Source organism: Oncorhynchus kisutch, linkage group LG22 (assembly GCF_002021735.2).
Source record: "Oncorhynchus kisutch isolate 150728-3 linkage group LG22, Okis_V2, whole genome shotgun sequence".
In the NCBI taxonomy this organism is placed as follows: domain Eukaryota; kingdom Metazoa; phylum Chordata; class Actinopteri; order Salmoniformes; family Salmonidae; genus Oncorhynchus; species Oncorhynchus kisutch.
Window position 1 is genome coordinate 539,010 of NC_034195.2, and position 21,599 is coordinate 560,608.

At 42.5% G+C, this 21,599-nt stretch overlaps 1 protein-coding gene across 2 annotated transcripts in view; it reads left to right on the top strand.

Annotated features, from left to right (window-relative positions):
- Positions 1-17: 17 nt before the first annotated feature.
- LOC109867406 (Golgi apparatus protein 1) overlaps positions 18-21,599 on the top strand; it is a 55,704-nt gene continuing 34,122 nt past the window's right edge. The window contains exons 1-6 of one of the 2 annotated variants that reach the window (XM_031801362.1): positions 18-429; positions 14,860-14,889; positions 15,101-15,187; positions 16,806-17,021; positions 18,253-18,456; positions 18,697-18,768. In XM_031801362.1, the coding sequence (XP_031657222.1) occupies positions 106-429; positions 14,860-14,889; positions 15,101-15,187; positions 16,806-17,021; positions 18,253-18,456; positions 18,697-18,768 (933 nt within the window). In that variant the 5' untranslated portion in view covers positions 18-105. The remainder of the gene's footprint in view (positions 430-14,859; positions 14,890-15,100; positions 15,188-16,805; positions 17,022-18,252; positions 18,457-18,696; positions 18,769-21,599) is intronic. The other variant, XM_020456552.2, reaches the window with a different exon arrangement.

Here is a 21,599-nt window from a genome sequence, read left to right on the forward strand (position 1 = left end):
TGACTGAGATTGCCAACAACGCACACGCAGACGTATGCAAGAAAACGTCCCATCACTGTAGTCGTAATTTGCAGCTAGCAATCCTAGCTAGCTAGTTATCCGAAGATGGCGGCTTGTAGACGTGTTCCTCGTCTCCTGCTTTTGATGTCTATCCTTTTGTATGTGCATCCCATTCGAGAGGATAAATATCAGATCAATGGAGTCGCCAAGCCTCCAGTTAGTGTTGTTATCCCGGCTCAAAATCCAGGCGGAGTACCGGCTGCTGTAAACGGAGCTCCAGTACTCGCGGCCCTGCCACTTCGTAGACGCACTAGCGGCTGGAAGCTGGCCGAAGAGGGGGCTTGTCGGGAGGACTTGACAAGGCTTTGTCCGAAACATTCCTGGAACAATAACCTGGCTGTGCTTGAGTGCCTCCAGGATAGGAAAGAGGTATGTTGGATTGTGGGCGATATTGTGGCCCGACCAAAACTTGGGTGTGCCTTGGCTTGGCTTGGCTTTACTCAAGCTAGCATATAACGTTATCCAGTTAACGTTAGCTAGCTAACTACTAGCCGATGCTAGCTATTAGTTGGCTACTTAGCGAGCATTTACTATCTCGCTGGTTGTGTTGCAAAAATAGGATATATAAGTGATTGCAATTGATTATTCAATGTGCATTAAGAGCTTCATCATTCGACAAGTATAGCCACTGAAATAGTGCCACTTTTTCCCCCCAGCCATTTAGGACCGTGGTAACGTTTATTAAAGTCACAAGTTTAGCTAACTCGCTAGGCAGCTACTGTAACGTTAATACCTACAGATGTGCCAAGCTAACTATGTTGACCTTTGTTAAACTAGCAATGGCTAGCTTGATCTTCTAATGATATGTTGTGAGTCATGTCCATTCCTGGTCTAACACATCTGTCGTCCTATATGTACATTTCGCCAACATTTCCAGCAATGTCCTGTTCAGAGTAAGGATAGGAGGAGATTGTTAGATCTTAAGTGTAGATTCAGTTACCTTTTTTTAAAAGCTTCCAGCCAATGGTTATGGTTAGGCTTGGGAAAGCGAAAGTCAATCACTACAGTAATATGTGGTGAGTGGCCAGTCTATCCTAATCAGGTGTTTGCAGCCTGAGTCTCAAGGCAATGGTCCTGTTAGCTCAAGGGGCTAGTACCAGCAGTGGTCTGAGAGTAATCCAATTTTTGGTTTGTTTTCCTTGATTGTTAGACTCTAGACTAGAGTATATCTACAGCATTAGTGTCTATTGTAGTTTAGAACAGGGGTTGGTGCTGATTTGGTTAGGTAAGGATCTTGTTCTCTGTTAATGACCAGTGGTTGGTCTCTTCATTGTAAAATGCTCATAATTATTAATTCATTTATTTTCACCAGATTTCAGTGGCCTGTTTTCATTGAGGAGGCTCTGTCAGTGGTCTTGGCTCAGCTCTTTTGGTGTGGGTAGTTTTAGAGGCACACAGCAATTTCCCTGTCTCCAGGCTGCTGCTCACTGCCAGCCTCCATGGTAGTTGTGATTTTGTTTACTTGGTCAATTCACAGAGTAGGGAGGAGGCCATGGCAGTATGACTTTACTTTCAGGACTCATGGCTTGGATTGTTTAGTTCTGAGTTTTGAAGGTCCTCTTGAGTTCTGTGTTGTTGAAAAAGCTTTTCTGGGGGAATTTGAGGCATTTTGGCAATGTCTCTCAGGTTGAAGAGTTTCATGGCTATTTATAGTCTCAATAGGGCTAAACATGCATTGTAAGCTTATAGTTTTGTTTTTAAAGAAAAATCCCCAAATGATATTATTGGTCCTTTTAATTAAATGGCTTTTCATTCATTTGGACAACTGACGTTTTGTTTACAGCAAATAGGCCTAAACGTTGACGTCTAGCCTTAATCACTGTAGGAAATGTGTTGTTTTCATTTCACACTATAGTTTTGTGCAGAGTGAGGTTAATTCTGGTTCTGCTACCTTGGCTCTCAGCCCATGGCTCTTCTTTGAGTGTGAATTAAGTGGACAGATATTTTCCTCTCAGCTTGATGAAACCTTAATAAACTGGTCCATTCTCAAATTCACAGAAGCTCTAAATGGGCACCTGTGAAGGCGTGCACTGCTTTCATTGTTTCAAATTGTTTAAAGATGATGACAAGAAGCATCTTCCTCTTCCAGACACAGGGCTCTGCAGTGCAAACATTTTACTCACTTACTGGTATGCACCTAAATATTTTGCTGTGAACCTGGAATTTTACTTCAGCTCCACCAATGCACATAGAAAAAAATCGTCCAGATAATTGTTGAAATGATTACTTCACTCTACCGTGGCCCCTGAGTGCCATGGAGAATACACTGAGCGCAGATTCATGATCGTCATGCTTGCACCATTACTACAAAAAAATGCTTTTTACCTAAAATAATTTTACTTGTGCTCCTACATTTTTCAACTTACACTACCTGACCAAATGTATGTGGACATCTGCTCGTTGAACAACTCAATCCAAAATTATAGGCATTAATATAGAGTTGTCCCCCCTGCTGACATAACAGCCTCTTCTGTGAATGCTTTCCACTAGATGTTGGAATATTGCTGCCGGAATTGGTTCCATTCAGCCACAACAGCACTGAGGTCGGGCACTGTTTTTGAGTGATTAGGCCTGGATCGCAATGGGCGTTCAAATTCATCCCAAAGATGTTCGATGGGGTTGAGGTCAGTGCTCCGTGCAGGCCAGTCAAGTTCTTCCACACCGATCTCGACAAATATTTTTGTATGGACCTCGCTTTGTGCACGGGGGCATTGCCATGCTGAAACAGGAAAGGGCCTACCCCAAACTGGTGCCACAAAGTTGGAAGCACAGAATCAATCATCTAGAATGTCATTGTATGCTGTAGCATTAAGATTTCCCTTCACTGGAACGAAGGGGCCTAGCCCGGACAATGGAAAAACAGGTCCAGACCATTTTTCCTCCTCCACCAAACTTTACAGTTGGCACTAAGCATTCAAGCAGGTAGCGTTCTCCTGGCATCTGCCAAACCCAGATTTGTCAGTTGGACTGCAAGATGAAGTGGGATTCATCACTCCAGAGAATGCCATTCCACTGTTCCAGTGTCCAATGCCCGCAAGCTTTACACCACTCCACCCAACGTTTGGCATTGCGCATGGTGATCTTAGGCTTGTGTGCAGCTGCTTGGCCATGGAAACCCATTTCATTAAGCTCCCGACGAACAATTCTTATGCTGACGTTTTTTCCAGATGCAGTTTAGAACTCAGTAGTGCGTGTTGTAACCGAGGACGGACAATTTTTACATGCTTCAGCACTTGGCGGTTCCGTTCTGTGAGCTTGTGTGGCCTACCACTTCGCGGCTGAGCCGTTGTTGCTCCTAGACGTTTCCACTTCACAATAACAGCACTTAGTTTGACCGGGGCAGCGCTAGCAGGGCAGATATTTGACTTGTTGGAAAGGTGGCATCCTATCACGGTGCCACGGTGAAAGTCACTGAGCTCTTCAGTAAGGTAATTCTACTGCAAATGTTTGTCTATGGAGATTGCATGGCTGTGTGCTCGATTTTATACACCTGTCAGCAACGGGTGTGGCTGAAATAGCCTAATCCACAAATTTAAAGGGTTGTCCACATACTTTGTGTGTGCTGGGCGCACAATTGGCCCAGCGTCGTCCGGGCTGTCATTGTAAATAAGAATTAGTTCTTAACTGACTTGCCTAGTTAAATATATGTTACACACACCACACTGACCAAAAAGTAATTTGTTGGAATTTACGAATGTCCCCATTACCAGTAAAACAATCAAAACCTATTTCCTTCACTTACTTGCTGTGCTGTTTCGTTGTTCATTTTTCAGTCGTTTCATTCTCAACCAGGATTTATATGGAACGCCCTTTGGGTCTTTGCGTGTCAAATAACACTGTTTGACGTGTCAAATAACACTGTTTGACCAATCAGGACCTGAATATGACGGCACGTCACATAATTTAACACGTTCATATTTTTTTTACGTAGCTATTACACATTGATCTGGCCAAGGCTTTCGACTCTGTCAATCACCACATCCTCATCGGCAGACTCGACAGCCTTGGTTTCTCAAACGATTGCCTCGCCTGGTTCACCAACTACTTCTCTGATAGAGTTCAGTGTGTCAAATCGGAGGGTCTGCTGTCCGGACCTCTGGCAGTCTCTATGGGGGTGCCACAGGGTTCAATTCTTGGACCGACTCTCTTCTCTGTATACATCAATGAGGTCGCTCTTGCTGCTGGGGAGTCTCTGATCCACCTCTACGCAGACGACACCATTCTGTATACTTCTGGCCCTTCTTTGGACACTGTGTTAACAACCCTCCAGGCAAGCTTCAATGCCATACAACTCTCCTTCCGTGGCCCCCAATTGCTCTTAAATACAAGTAAAACTAAATGCATGTTCTTCAACCGATCGCTAACTGCACCTACCCGCCAGTCCAACATCACTACTCTGGACGACTCTGACTTAGAATATGTGGACACCTACAAATACTTAGGTGTCTGGTTAGACTGTAAACTCTCCTTCCAGACCCATATCAAACATCTCCAATCTAAAGTTAAATCTAGAATTGGCTTCATATTTCGCAACAAAGCATCCTTCACTCATGCTGCCAAACATACCCTTGTAAAACTGCCCATCCTACCAATCCTCGACTTTGGCGATGTCATTTACAAAATAGCCTCCAATACCCTACTCAACAAATTGGATTCAGTCTATCACAGTGCAATCCGTTTTGTCACCAAAGCCCCATATACTACCCACCATTGCGACCTGTACGCTCTCGTTGGCTGGCCTTCGCTTCATACTCGTCGCCAAACCCACTGGCTCCATGTCATCTACAAGACCCTGCTAGGTAAAGTCCCCCTTATCTCAGCTCGCTGGTCACCATAGCATCTCCCACCTGTAGCACACGCTCCAGCAGGTATATCTCTCTAGTCACCCCCAAAACCAATTCTTTCTTTGGCCGCCTCTCCTTCCAGTTCTCTGCTGCCAATGACTGGAACGAACTACAAAAATCTCTGAAACTGGAAACACTTATCTCCCTCACTAGCTTTAAGCACCAACTGTCAGAGCAGCTCACAGATTACTGCACCTGTACATAGCCCACCTATAATTTAGCCCAAACAACTACCTCTTTCCCTACTGTATTTTATTTATTTATTTTGCTCCTTTGCACCCCATTATTTGTATTTCTACTTTGCACATTCTTCCATTGCAAATCTACCATTCCAGTGTTTTACTTGCTATATTGTATTTACTTTGCCACCATGGCCTTTTTTTGCCTTTACCTCCCTTATCTCACCTCATTTGCTCACATCGTATATAGACTTGTTTATACTGCATTATTGACTGTATGTTTGTTTTACTCCATGTGTAACTCTGTGTCGTTGTATGTGTCGAACTGCTTTGCTTTATCTTGGCCAGGTCGCAATTGTAAATGAGAACTTGTTCTCAACTTGCCTACCTGGTTAAATAAAGGTGAAATAAAATAAAAAATTGATTACACTATCACTCATATTTCATATGTCGCAACGATTCATCGATACGTGTGCTATGATGCTGGTAAAGTTGTCTCTCGCACCTACAGTGCTGGTCATAAAAAAAGCTAGCTAGCTCATGGATGCAAACAATGTTTCTTCCCCATAAACATAGCAAAACAACATCTGTTTCTGTAGCTATAGTTAGTTCTCAGCTAACTATATAGCTAGGTGTCATCATCTAAAATAACCCTGATTTATAAGACAGTTCTTATTTTATTAATGGTGGTCAGACCCATCTATGTGAAGCTAGCCACAAGAAGGATTAGCCACAATAGTAGACTTTGGGGTTAGCCTTCAAAATCAAAGTATGGCATAATTCTACTATTTGTATTCATTTGCATCACTGTCAATGACATTCTTTTTTTTTGAAGGCAAATTCCACGATTGTGCCTAATCCTTATTGTGGCTAGCTTCACAGCACATAACCTGGTCCCGTCGAGCCTCACTAGCCAGATGAAGCTAGCTGGCTGCTTATAACATTAGCTTTGGGCAACAGGGTTAAGTAGCTGGCTAGCTATTGTTTTCATAAACTGAAGTTTAATTTCAATAGGTGGACAACAAGTGGCCAATATAGCTAATTCTTACTCACAAGGATTCCTAAATGATTTGCTAAGAATAATGAAAATGACTGCAGTTTCTACTGATCATTGTTTTCAGACTGTTTGCGTTAGTGCTAGCTAGGTACCAAGCTAAAGCTAGCTACCACAGAAGTTATGCTTTATTACCGACGCGGTATTGTAAATACATCATTCGTGTCCGGTGTTTGCTTGTTTGCAGACTTATTTGTACAGCTTTGACAGGCTGCTGTATCTTCCTGACATGCAAAGACCCAAACAGCGTTCCATACTATGGATGTCGTGAAGCTAATATCAGTGACGCTATTACTGTGTAACTCCGGTAGGGTAACATCAGAAAAATAGTGCACTTGGTAGTGTGTTCCGGTGCTCAACCAGTCGGCGAAAGCCAACATGACCCATGACAGAGAATGGTTGATTGTGAAGGGGAATGAATTTGATTATCCTGGCTTTAATGGATTTCACCTTTTGAGTTGTCTCGCTGAAATTGTCTTACTCTTTCAAATGCCTGCTGGATCCACACAGCAGACATTGTGGGCGAGGTTAGGAATGCTGTGTTGTACGTGTAGCGCAACATTTTACGTGGCGTCATTACGTTATGTAACTACGCTATGTAGGTATGCACGGTAGCTTTGACATCGGAATTTAATATGGGCATTAAACTAGACATCGGGCCGATACCAATGTTGGCATTTTTATCTAATATTGGCCAATCCGATATGTTAGCCGATTTATATCCTGCGTTCCACAGGGTAGCTGTTCCACGTTGACTCATGCTTCCCACAGTTGTCAAGTTGGCTGGATGTCCTTTGGTTGGACCATTCTTGATACACACGGGAAACTTGAGCGTGAGAAACCCAGCAGCATTGCAGTTCATGACTCAAACCGGTGCACCTGGCACCTACTACCATACCCCGTTCAAAGGCACCTAAATCTTTTGTCTGGACCATTCTCAACCCGAATGGCACACACACAATCCATGTCTCAAGGCTCAGTCTTTATGTAACCTGTTCAAGGCTTAGAAATCCTTCTTTAACCTGTCTCCTCCCCTTCATCTACACCGATTGGAGCGGATTTAACAAGTGACATCAATACGGGATCATAGCTTTCACCACGGTTCACCTGGTCAGTCTGTCATGGAAAGAGCAGGTTCTTAATGTTTTTAATGTTATGTATACTCGGTGTACGTGCACCTTGTAACAAAGGTCAGCTTAGCCCTGCCCATGTAATAGAGAACTAAGATCACAACATTTGAAGTTCATATTCAGTTTAGAATGAGTCGCATAATTTAGCGTACTTATGTACTTTCCCTTTCTGTAATACACATGATTTCCAGTGTTCTATTTGTGACATTCAAGGTCGTGTGGGTTGATGGTCACTAGTTATATTATTCTCATATTTGTGCATCTCTCCTTTCATGAAAGATTCGATACGCATCTAGATACTTGTGCTCAGATACGATACATTAACCATACGTTTTTATTTTGAAACTATTGGGTGTGATTCAGCTTGATTAGGGGAACGAATTGATGCATTTCAGTAAGATTTGATGGACTGCCATACCCTGTTCACTTGTCTTTTGTCTTGCCCATTCACCCTCTGAAGGGCTCTCACACAATCCATGTCTCAATTGTCTCAAGGCTTAACAATCCTTTATCCTGTCTCCTCCCCTTCATCTACATTGATTGAAGTGGATTTAACAAGGGACAGGATTAAGGGATCATGGCATTCACTTGGAGTCACCTGGCCAGTCTGTCATGGAAAGAGCAAGCGTTCTTCATGTTTTTGTACACTCAGTGTGTAAGCTATATACTGTATTTAGCTGCTATTTATAAACTTGTTCATGTAACCTAACAATGAGGGGGAGTAAGTCTGCTTGAGGATAAATTCAAACTTGAGACTCGCCTGGTCTTCTGAAGTCCTCATTGCTGCTTCTCTCTCTCTTTTCTCTTTCTTTCTGTGACACGATTTTGTTTTCTATACTGATTTGCCAAGCCGGAGAGCCTTTCCTGAGACATTGTGCATTATATGTCCATTGCGCTGCACACAATTTAAACGTAGTCTTGAATGGTGCATGCCAGTATACCAGAGTGAAGGGACTGCGAACACACAACTCAAACTGCGTTGCAATAGTATGAACTAAATAACTAACCACTTTTTTTTTGTTCAAGGTCTGTTTTCTGCTAAAGATGATAGACAGTCTGTTTGCATCTGCAAATGTATTATCTACTATCAAGACGATCTGTACCCAGAGCTTCCTATACAGCTAATCTCCTTCTGTAACATGTTGAAGCTGGCAATTAAGGAGAATGAGAGGCTCAATTAAAGACATTGCAGAACTGCTGTATTTGAAGCACCCCTCCCTTCTGCCCAGTTTCCCTCATGTTGTTACGGCAATCAAGCTGTTTTTACCATCCCTGTAACTGTTTTCTAAACTAAAACTTATAATGAACTACTTAAGAAGCGTTAGGCTCTCGGTCTGTGATATCACCACTCATTGCACTGGCACCGCTGTTGTGGACTTGCCCTTGGCATTTGTTCACCGATATCCCCTTACTTTCAATTAGTGGTTTAAAGGCACTTTTTCCATCACACTTAGCTTCCTAGTACGTATGGAAATGTCAATTATCTATATAATTTTTGGGAGAATTATTGATATAGATAATTATTGATATATATTATAATTTTGATATGTAAAAACGGCTTTCCATGAAGTCACAATCTTATTGTTTTGACTTCCTACAAGCCTCTCTGGCTGGTGTTTTAGAACATTTGATGCTGTCCGATTAGAATATAAATTCTTGTCCCCAGATTAGGGCTAACTCCAATTAGTCGACTGGGTGATTGTTTGGTCGTTAAGCTGTTGGTTGACTGAGATCGTTTAAGTCGTGCAGTAACAGATAAATGTTTATAGTACCAGTCAAAAGTTTGGTGACACCTACTTATTCAATGGTTTTTCCTTATTTAAAAAAAAATATCTACATTGTAGAATAATAGTGAAGACAAACTATGAAAAAACAGATATGGAATCATGTAGTAACCAAAAAAGTGTTAAACAAATCTAAATATATTTGAGATTCTTCAAAGTAGCCACCCTTTGCCTTGATGACAGCTTTGCACACTCTTGGCATTCTCTCAACCAGCTTCACCCTAGAATTATTTTCCAACAGTCTTGAAGGAGTTCCCACATATTCTGAGCTCTTGTTGGCTGCTTTTCCTTCACTCTGCTGTCCAACTCATCCCAAACCATCTCAATTGGGTTGAGGTCAGGTGATTGTGGAAGCCAGGTCATCTGATGCAGCACTCCATCACTCTCTTTCTTGGTCAAATAAACCTTACACCGCCTAGAGGTGTGTTGGGTCATTATCCTGTTGAAAAACAAAGTATAGTCCCACTAAGCGCAAACCAGATGGGATGAATGCTGTGGTAGCCATGCTGGTTAAGTGTGCCTTGAATTTTAAATACATCTGACAGTGTCACCATCACAACTCCTCCATGCTTTACGGTGGGAAATACACATGGGGAGATCATCCGTTCACCTACTCTGCGTCTCACAAAGACATGGCAGTTGGAACCAAAAATCTCATTTGGATTCATCAGACCAAATAAAACATTTCCGCCGGTCTAATGTCCACTGCACATGTTTCTTGGCCCAAGCAAGTTCCTTCTTCTTATTGGTGTCCTTTAGTAGTGGTTTCTTTGCAGCAATTCAACCATGAAGGCCTGATTCACAGTCTCCTCTGAACAGATGATGTGTCTGTTACTTGAACTCTGAAGCATTTATTTGTGCTGGTAACTCTAATGAACTTATCCTCTGCAGCAGAGCTAACTCTGGGTCTTCCATTCCTGTGGCAGTCCTCATGAGAGACAATTTCATCATAGCGCTTGATGGTTTTCGACTGCACTTGAAGAAACTTTCAAAGGTCTTGATATGTTCTGGATTGACTGCCCTTCATGTCTTAAAGTAATGATGGGCTGTCGTTTCTCTTTGCTTATTTGAGCTGTTCTTGCCTTATGGACTTGGTCTTTTAAATAGGGCTATCTTCTGTATATATCCCCCCAACCTTGTCACAACACAACTGATTGACTCAAACGCATTAAGAAGGAAAGAAATTCCACAAAGTAACTAGGCACACCTGTTAATTGAAATGCATTCCAGGTGACTATTTCACCTGCATTCCAGGTGTTATTTCTTACATTAGGACTACCTCATGAAGCTGGTTGAGAGAATGCCAAGTGTGCCTTAATGACAGCTTTGTACAAAGGGTGGCTATTTGAGGAATCTCAAATATAATATATATTTTGGTTTGTTTGACACTTTTTTTGGTTACTACATGATTCCATATGTGTCATTTCACAGTTTTAATGACTTCTTTATTATTCTACAACGCTCTGACATCTAGGCTACTTGCCGATACCGGTATCTGATATTTTCCTTGCCAAAAAAAAAAGATACCGATTTATAAAAAATGATGCCCTTTTAAAGCATTCTAGTACAGTTAAATTGTTGAAACACACTGAGCAAAAAGTTATTTTGTTGGCTCTTGCTTACTTGCTGTGCTGTTTCGTTGTTCATTTGTTCAGTTGTTTAATTCTCAACCAGGATTTCATCATACATGGCAAGCAGTAAGTTTCAACTCCGTCCGTCCGTCTGTCCGTCTGTCCGTCTGTCCGTCTGTCCGTCTGTCCGTCTGTCCGTCTGTCCGTCCGTCTGTCCGTCTGTCTGTCTGTCTGTCTGTCTTTCTTTCTTTCTTTCTTTCTTTCTCGGTGCCCACTGTCACAGAGTCCGTTTCTGTCTTGTCCAGCTGTGTCTGTAACATTTCACGTAAACCTTGTTTCCATTCTGCATCAACGTAGCGGTCCTTGTACCTAGCATCGAGCATGGCTGCGACACAGTAAAGAGGCTCAGAGAGAATGCCACCGAATCGCTTTTTCACAGCCTCTTGTAGAGCATGTTTGCAAGTTTTAACCCCATGGTCTGTGTCTGCAGTTTTGTTGAGCAGGCATTTCAATGCCATGACCGAGGGTATCACATCTGCTGCAGACACAGTTGATGAGCTTTTTTCTCGAGTCAGTTGTTCGAATGGAGCTAGGTGTGTGTTCATGTTCTCAAATGCCATTGAAATGGCAGCAGCGATATGAGAACCAGCACATTCTTGAGCATGCAATAAGGCTTTCATCAGTACAAAATCTTTGTCGACCCATGGTGCTGTCAGATTCAGCATGCTCATGGGGCTGACATCGCTGTTCCAAATGTCAGTTGTGAAGCTAATAGCAGCGACGCCCATAGCAAGTAGCTCATGGATGTGCGTTTCAACTATACTGTGTAACTTCGGTAGGGCACCATCTGAAAAATAGCATCTACTTGGTGGTGTGTACCGGGGCTCGAGGTGCTCGACCAGTCGGCGAAAGCCAACATTATCCACGACAGAAAACGGTTGATTGTCAAGGGCAATGAATTCCACTATCTTGGCGTTGTTGGCGTCATTACGTCATCTACCTACGTTATGTGTATGTATGCACGTCAGCTTTAACGTCGGTTTTACACAACTAGACATCGGGCCGATGCAGATGTTGGTATTTTTAGCTAATATAGGCCAATTCTGATATGTTTACCAATATATCGTGCATCCCTAGTCTCAGCCACTGCCTGTCACCAAGGCAGTACCCCAAGGCTCAATCCTAGGCCCCACGCCCCAAAACAATATGTGACTCACTTCCTGGATTTGGTCCTATGGAGCAAAATTTGAAATTGTGTTTTTTACATTGGATAAATGTAGAGACCTCAGAGCTACAAAATGGTATATCATACACTACAGTTGAGGAACAATGGGAAAGTAGTTATTCTTTGAAACTTGATAAACTTGTAAAACTCACTTTTGAGAGAATGGCCTTTGAATATTTTGGTATCTAGTGAAGAGCTCTAATTTGTCTACACCCATTCATCATCGTTCAAACCCTCTTAAGTTTTAGCCCCACCTATCTCGTTTCGCTCTCTGAGCATTCAGAGCGCACACTTGACCCACTGGCCGATGATTTGTTTACCTATGGATAACATGAAAACAGCCTAACCAGCCCTGCTGGCAAGAATTTCAGTACGCTTTGACATCTACTGACACCAGCCTTATTCAATGGGTGTTGTGCACTTTAGCTTAAGACATGTAGCTGGCTAGGTAAACAATTAACCTAGCTGTGTAAACAATGTGTAAGAACACACACACATCACGTAATGTTAGATAACGAGCCAGCCAGCTAACGTTAGCTAGTTAAACAACAACGAACACAGTGCCAAATCATGTCGTTACTAACCTGCTTGAAAATGCTGGGAGCTAACCAACCATGTTCAATGTTAGCTAGCTAACATTAGGCTCCTAACTAGAAAAGCATACGCCTCTGGGATTCGAATAATATCAGCTAGGGAGCCAGCCAGCTAATGTTAGCTAGCAAGCTAACAGTACACTTTAGCTTAAGACATGTAGCTAACTAGGTAAACAATGTAAGAACACACATGTCATGTAATTTAGGTAACGAGACAGCTACCTTTTGGTGAAACAAACAACTGAGCACAGTGCCAAATCATGTCTTTATTACCCTGCATGAGTATGCTGGGAGCTAACCAACAAATGTGCTTTCCAAAACTTTATTGAAACTATGCTTGGTAGAAATAGGTTGTTTCTTTTTGTGTGGCGGCAATGATTCTGCCGTGGCACAGCGCCACACTTACATGAACGCTGAGGAAACACTGCATAGCGTATGTAAACAATGTGCCCACACACTCTGGCAGCTTTCATGGCTGGGATAAGTTCTTTCTTCTTCTGGCACACCGCTTCAGGATAGTTCTCATTGAGGAAGATATACGTTCCTCTCAAGTTCTTGGCTCTTTCCAGAACAGCAACCTTGACCTTGCTACCAGTAACTTGACCACTATTGGCCTGGGCCTGTCACCTGAGCCAGTGGTGGATTTTCCAGTCCTGTGGGCGTGCTCCACCACAATCTTCCTCTGCTCCATCTTCCGTATCTCTGAGTATTTCCCTCACTTTCTCTTCAGACTCTGTCCAGGTCTCTGCAATTCTATCCACAACCATGTTATTCCGCCTTGATTACTTAGTGCTGTCATCTTGCCGTTCTCCTGTTTAAACTCATCGAGCTGACCCTAGGAGAACTGCAAACTGTTCTTCAGGTCCTGGACCTCTCTGGTCAGGTCACCCATTCTTTTATTAGTTGACTCCACCAGTATTTGGACAAAACACTTGAAGCTATTTTCTTGTTGTACCAACTGCTTGTAGAACTTTGTGTTTGTTTAAAATCCTTCACCTGTGATAGAGACAGCACTGTCCTCAACTGTACTCCCGCTGGTTTTGGACTTTTATCATGGTAACAACATAGGTCAGGCTGTTATTCCTCGCAGTTCTAGACAGGGCAGGTTGGAGGGAAGATCGTAAACATCAACAAAAGTCTGGGACAATCCGCAGTCCCAGCCACAATGGCTAACTGTGTCACGGGCTGCGTTCAAGCTCTCAACCCTGCTAGCTTGAGAGGCAGCTAGTCTAGCTGCTACGTCAAACAGCTGTTTAGACCCGGCCTTGGTCGGCAGGATCACTGGCTAGATGGTAGCGATCCCAGCAACTGATGCCAACCGCTTTGCAGGATCCAAACCCAAAAGGTAACTAGCTAGTAACAAAACTGTTTCAATAGACGTTAAAAACAACAAACCTCTAAATGCACACGCTTCAATGGGGCAGAAGGCAGTGCGTTGAGATTCTTAATGGCCAGATATCTAGAAACATTGACAAGAAGCTATGTGGGGAAACGTATGTGGCTTGTTTTAGGTGGTCGTGTTCTTCATAACATGTCTTGTTTGAGGTGTTTTGACTGAGGTCGCGTCTATGCAAATATGGCTAAAAGTTGCTAGCTAGATGACCAACAACAGAAACAATGTATTTGAGATGTGCAAATTGATTTATGTAGTATCCAATAAACATTGGGAACGAAATATATTTTACATGCGGTCAACAATCTAAGCCAACACCGTTTGTTTTGCCCCATTTGTTGCTAAACAACCAACCCGTCTGTGACGTAGTAGGCAATTTTCAGAGACCACTTTTGGCTCGTGAACTCTACTTTCTAAGCTACTGGCTGAAATTATACAAAAGTTCAGCAGTGCATCTTTAATTGAGATTTTTTGCCTGTTGGTCCCACACGACACTGACCATAGCTTTGCTTAGTGACTTTTCCCCAAGATTTATGTCCTTAGTCCTAATGTGACAGACTTTTTTGTAGATTGGAATTAGGCGGCACAGAGAAGCTCTGGGTGCATTGGTAAAGGGGGGAATATGGTATTTTTATGATGTAGCCTAGGTGTCAGTATGGATGCACAGAGTTCCCTGGCTGCTCATCGATCCTATCCATAAAACAGTGTGGGTTAGTAGAGCCGGGCAATATAGACACAAATCCATATCATGATAAATTGACTGAATTCTAGGGATGAAATTAAACAACAGGGTTATTTAACTGGGGGTCTGCCGCAACTCCACTGCAGGGGTCTGTGAAAATATAAATAAGTATAAAGAGAAGGAAAAATGCTGGGCAGTGATCATTTAAGACACAAAAATAAATGCATCCTTTCAATGTTATGAATATCGCTAGCAACAACTTTGAAAAAGCAGCAGCGGCTGCAAATGATATTCTTTATGGTTATGCTCATAGTTTGACTGTCTTCTCTCTTATTTCTCTCCAGGAAACAGAGATTGCTGCTGACTGCAACCATGTAAGTGTTCTGAACTCTCCCACATCATTAAACCATCCTTTCAGTTTGTGTAACTGAATGTGTGTCATCATTTTAATACAGCGTTGTAAGCAGGTCTGACCACAAGAGGGGGCTATCACGCCCTAGCTGAAATTCCCCACACTCAGTGGCCTTGTACTCCTAGGCTTTTGAGTTATCAATAGACATGTTTAATGTTTAATCTCTCCCCCAGCTCCTTTGGAACTACAAATTGAACCTGACGACCGACCCCAAGTTTGAGTCTGTGGCTGTGGAGGTGTGCAAGACCACCATCACCGATGTAAGTTGTCTGGCTAGCTTGCTTTATGGCTCTGACTATACGTCCCTCATGCTACTAGTGTCACTGTTCCTGGCACCTAGCAACACAAAGCATTTTTTATTGGTAGAGCACCTAGTAGCAACACACACCACTTTGAATACACTTAAGTAGGCCTAAAGCACCCATGCCCTTAGCTGGAAATGGGGGGGGCCGCCGCCTCTACATTTTTTCCCTTTTATTTAGTTAATTATGAACTCGTTTTGGCTTAATCCCTATGTTCACAGGACTTTGATGTCCAAACTAATATCCCTTTCAAACCAAGACGAAAACCTGACAACGTTTTGTCGACTGAAAGGTGTTGCCGGCAAACAAAGTCTTACCTGCATGCAGCAGACTGGTCCAAATAGCAACGTTACCTGCATGCAGCAGACTGGTCCAAATAGCAACGTTACCTGCATGCAGCAGACTGGTCCAAATAGCAACTTTACCTGCATGCAGCAGACTGGTCCAAATAGCAACGTTACCTGCATGCAGCAGACTGGTCCAAATAGCAACGTTACCTGCATGCAGCAGACTGGTCCAAATAGCAACGTTACCTGCATGCAGCAGACTGGTCCAAATAGCAACGTTACCTGCATGCAGCAGACTGGTCCAAATAGCAACGTTACCTGCATGCAGCAGACTGGTCCAAATAGCAACGTTACCTGCATGCAGCAGACTGGTCCAAATAGCAACGTTACCTGCATGCAGCAGACTGGTCCAAATAGCAATGTTACCTGCATGCAGCAGACTGGTCCAAATAGCAATGTTACCTGCATGCAGCAGACTGGTCCAAATAGCAACGTTACCTGCATGCAGCAGACTGGTCCAAATAGCAACGTTACCTGCATGCAGCAGACTGGTCCAAATAGCAACGTTACCTGCATGCAGCAGACTGGTCCAAATAGCAACGTTACCTGCATGCAGCAGACTGGTCCAAATAGCAACGTTACCTGCATGCAGCAGACTGGTCCAAATATCAACGTTACCTGCATGCAGCAGACTGGTCCAAATAGCAACGTTACCTGCATGCAGCAGACTGGTCCAAATATCAACGTTACCTGCATGCAGCAGACTGGTCCAAATATCAACGTTACCTGCATGCAGCAGACTGGTCCAAATATCAACGTTACCTGCATGCAGCAGACTGGTCCAAATAGCAACGTTACCTGCATGCAGCAGACTGGTCCAAATATCAACGTTACCTGCATGCAGCAGACTGGTCCAAATAGCAACGTTACCTGCTATTTTTTTGCATCCAAAGAACTCATTTAAAAATGTATTCAGGATATGTCAATCTAGCAAGCCAGGAAACCTTCTGGACAATGTTTTGGTTTGTTGCTACTTTTTTAGCTAGCCAGCTATCTATCTAGGAACCGAAGTGTTGGTCAGAGTTTCCCAGGGGACCCTTATTACATTAGAAAAATTTAAGCCACTTGCAATATGGATATCGCACATTGTAATTTCGATAAGAATTTGAGTAAATGTGCAGCCCTACAACATACCATGAATCCTACGTGAATTAGGTATCATACAAGTAATACAAATATTGTGACCATGAGAAACACAATCTGCAATTTTCTTTTCCTCCTTCCTTCAGATAAAAGAATGTGCAGCGGAGGAGAGAGGGAAGGGCTACCTGGTGTCCTGCCTGGTGGATCACCGCGGTAACATCACAGAGTACCAGTGCAACCAGTACATCGTCAAGATGACCAGCATTGTGTTCAGCGACTACCGCCTCATCTGTGGCTTCATGGACAAATGTCGCGAGGATATCAACACCCTGCACTGTGGCAGCATCTCCACCGGCGAGAAGGTAATAGGCTGGCTCTAGCCTTCATACACACCGGTGCACATTTTCAAGACCAGTACAATATATATATATATATATATATATATAGATATCAGGAATTGTTCAAGATGCTTTTTGGAATAACTGCTCAAGCGTTTGGATTTGTATGAATCTGTCTCTGTGCTATATGTAGAGGTAACACAGACAGGCGCAGGATATGCCCATTTTGTTTGTGATGGTCTCTAATATGTTAGTTATTGGTATTGCGTGGCTAACCTTTAACGAGCTAAACCACTGTTCTAAGCGAGAAGAGTAGTCATTTAAAAATCATGTATTATAGTCCATGTAATTTGTGATTTGTTAAGCAAAATTGGACCCCTGAACTAGTTTAGGCTTGCCTAAACAAAGGGCGTAAATACTTATGCAGCAAATATTTTTGTTATTTAATTTTTTATTCATATGAAAACATTTGTATAATTCTCTTTTCACTTTGGCATTATGTAGTATTAGGTGTAGAAAATCAAAAATATTTATCAATCCCACTTCGTAAAAATCCAAGGGGTGGTGATTACTTATGATATCCACTGTACCTCCTATCCACGCTTCCTACACTCCATGTTAACAAATACACAGTACCAGTCAAAAGTTTGGACACACCTACTCATTCCAGGGTTTTTCTTTATTTTTGACTATTTTCTACATTGTAGAATAATAGTGGAGACAAACTATGGAATGAGTAGGTGTGGAATCATGTAGTAAGCAAAAAAGTGTTGAACAAATCAAAATCTATTTTAGACGTTAGATTCTTTAAAGTTGCCACCCTTTGCCTTGATGACAGCTTTGCACACTCTTGGCAAACCCTGGTACTGTATTTTTAATCCTGGCTTCCTCTAATGAATTATTAATTTGTACAAGATGATTAATGACCATGCCTTCGGAAATCAAATCCCGTTCTTCAGGGCAACCCAACAGCAATAACTCCTCACACTGAATTACATTTTTAATTTTTAAATTTTATATTTAGTTTCTCTATATTTACTAGCATCTGTCCTCCCCTCCACTCTGGCTGTTTTTGTGGTTGTGTGTTATATTAAATCGCACACAAAAATCATTTGAAAGGAAACATTTTATAACTGATTCAAGCGCTGCTCTTGAGCTAACAGTTCTTCAGGCCTCACACAGAGATGCATCATCAGTACACGAAGGCCCATCCGTGTGCGAGCCAATTCTCTCCCCATGTACCCATGTTCCTAAGGACGTGCACTCCCAAGGTGAGGTGATAGCGTGCCTGGAGAAGGGTCTGGTCAGGGAGGCAGAGGAGCAGCCCGGGGCCCACGCCATCGGGGCCAACTGTAAGAAGGCCATCATGCGCGTGGCTGAACTTTCCTCAGACGACTTCCACCTGGACCGATACCTCTACTTCTCCTGCCGGGAGGACCGCGAGCGCTTCTGTGAAAACGTGAGTACCTTCCCTCCCTCTCTCTCGCTCCTTCCCCTTCAGAGTCCCATGCGTTCATACTTCTGTGAAAACGTGAGTACCTTCCCTCCCTCTCTCTCGCTCCTTCCCCTTCAGAGTCCCATGCGTTCATACTTTTATCAGAGTTGAACCCTCAACTCACTGAAAAGTTGTATTTGTCACTTTGTGAATGTGAAAAATAATTGCTAATTGAATCACAATTCCATTGTCTTTGATTTCTAGACTCCAGCTGGAGAGGGCAGAGTTTACAAGTGTCTCTTCAACCACAAATTTGAGGAGGCCATGTCTGAAAAGGTACTACTTCTGCTGTTTAGCCTGATTGAAATTTCCCAATGGAGAGCCATTACCAAAATATATAATATATATATATAATATCCATCGTCTGCTACTTGTCATTTGTCCATACGAATAATGCTCTGATTGCAAGGCATTTTGTCAGCATGATTGGCTAAAGTATAATCGAGAGAAAATAGTTAAATGGTGATGCTGTCCTTCCCCTATGTTAATTTAGCTGATAAATCAGGACCACCACTCCCCAAAATATATTTGACAATATAATTTTTGGGATGGTAAAACTTTTCAGTCTAAACTTAAAGCTGCAATATGTAACTTTTTGGGCTACTCGAACAAATACACATAGAAATGTGAGTTATAGATCTGTCATTCTCATTGAAAGCAAGTCTAAGAAGTGGTAGATCTATGTGCTCTATTTCTATGCTTCTCATTCTTAAGTTTCCTTTCTGCGTCTTTTACTTTCGGTTTTAAACACCACCTTCAAACATTAGAAAATACAATATTTTTAGTTATTGGAAAAATACAAAAGTATGTGGACACGTCTTTAAATTAGTGGATTCTGCTATTTCAGCCACACCCGTTACTGACAGGTGTATAAAATCGAGCACAAAGCCAAGCAATCTCCATAGACAAACATTGGCAGTAGAGTGGCCTTACTGAAGAGCTCTGTTACTTTCAATGTGGCACTGTCATAGGATGCCACCTTTCCAACATCAGTTCGGAACATTTCTGCCCTGCTTGAGCCCCGGTCAACTGTAAGTGAAGTGGAAATGTCCAGGATCAACAACGGCTCAGCCGCGAAGTGGTAGGCCACACAAGCTCACAGAATGGGACCACTGAGTGCTGAAGCGCATGGCTCGTAAGAATTGTCTGTCCTTGGTTGCAACTGCATCTGGAAGCAACTTCAGCCCACAAACTGTTCGTCGGGAGATTCAGGAAAGGGGTTAGCATGGTCGAGCAGCTGCATGCAAGCCTAAGATCACCATGCGCAATGCCAAGTGTCGGCTGGAGTGGTGTAAAGCTCACCGCCATTGGACTCTGGGAGCAGTGGAAACGCGTTCTCTGGAGTGATGAATCACACTTCACCATTTGGTAGTCTGACGGACGAATCTGGGTTTGGCGGATGCCAGGAGAGCGCTACCTGCCACAATTCATTGTGCCAACTGTAAAGTCTGGTGGAGGTGGAATAATGGTCTGGGGCTGTTTTTCTTCATTCAGGCTTGGAGCCCTTAGTTCCAGTGAAGGGAAATCTTAATGCTATAGCATACAGTGACATTCTAGATGATTCTGTGCTTCCAACTTTGTTACAACAGTTTGGGGAAGGCCCTTTCCTGTTTCAACATGACAATGCCCCATGCACAAAGTGAGGTCCATACAGAAATGGTTTGTCAAGGTCGGTGTGGAAGAACTTGACAGGCCTGCACGGAGCACTGACCTCAAGTCCATCGAACACCTTTGGGATGAATTGGAATGCTGACTGCAAGCCAGGCATAATCGCCCAACCTCGCCAATGCTCTTGTGGCTGAATGGAAGCAAGTCCCCGCAGCTATCCAACATCTAGTGGAAAGTCTTCCCAGAAGAGTGGAGGCAGTTATTGCAGCAAAGGGGGGACCAACTCCATTTAATGCCCATGATTTTGTTATGGTATGTTCAATGCGTAGGTGTCCACATACTTTTGGTCATGTAGTGTATTTTACAGTGGTGTAGACAGTATGTTGATTCTTTACACTATACATGGCTTATTTTGTCTCACAGTTTAAAACAGACGCTGGGAAAGTTCTGGGACGACAGATCCAAAATTCATACAACCACTGCACAAAATATATATATTTTTTTAAAGCAATGAGGCTGATGCAGCAGATCAGACCATTTTTAGTTGTATTTCTTCATATTATAAGGTCAACAATGCACATGGCTGTAGGCTACGCGTGACTGATCCAAAATACAATTAGTGAGAACACTGATCTCAAAAGTGCATTGCACACACAAGTGGTTTCATATAACAGAGATTAAACTATATATTACTAATTTGACTGAGATTGTCTTTGGCTGCTGGACAATAAAATAACTTTGATTTGAAAACCAATAGAACATGATACGTTTTTGTTTCATGGCATTAAACAATTTAAGTTTATGGTTAAATAGTTTCTGAATGCTGATCGCCTCTGCTAGTGGCGATTTTAGCATGTAAATCTTGGCCGGGCAAAAAAACTCATGTGGAATGCATGCCAGCAAAGCCACTACACAACACTAAACAATATATTAGTTTCACTATAACGATGACAAACGGTGCCCACAATCTGTTAGGGCCTACATAAAGCTGTCCCAACATCAATCCCAACATTTTACCACTGCTACACCTGGCTATCAGTAGAGCCTTGTCTGGCAGGAAAACAGTTCATTCAGCCGTATTTACTGCCTAAAAAAATGATATGGCTGACTTGCTTAATCAAATGTGGTTTCTATTGACATTTTTGATTTAGACATTAATGAGCGAACTAGGACGGACGTACTTCATATAACTATTTGTTTAGCACTTTTGAAATGTACAATGCTAGAAATCAGAACATGGGCCGTTCTTAGTGTTCTCCTTATATACCAAGTCAGAACCGCAGGATAAATAAATGATGATGACATTTCTCTAAAACAGATTATAGGCTACATGTTCACCACCAAGTCAGAACAGTAGGTGAAATTATTAGACCAAATTATTATGGTGAGGCACATGGGCGACTAACATCTTACTACACAACATACAGTTAGTATTTATTTTTTAGCTACAGTATACATATCTCGCTGGCATATATCATTTATACAGCAGCATACAATAC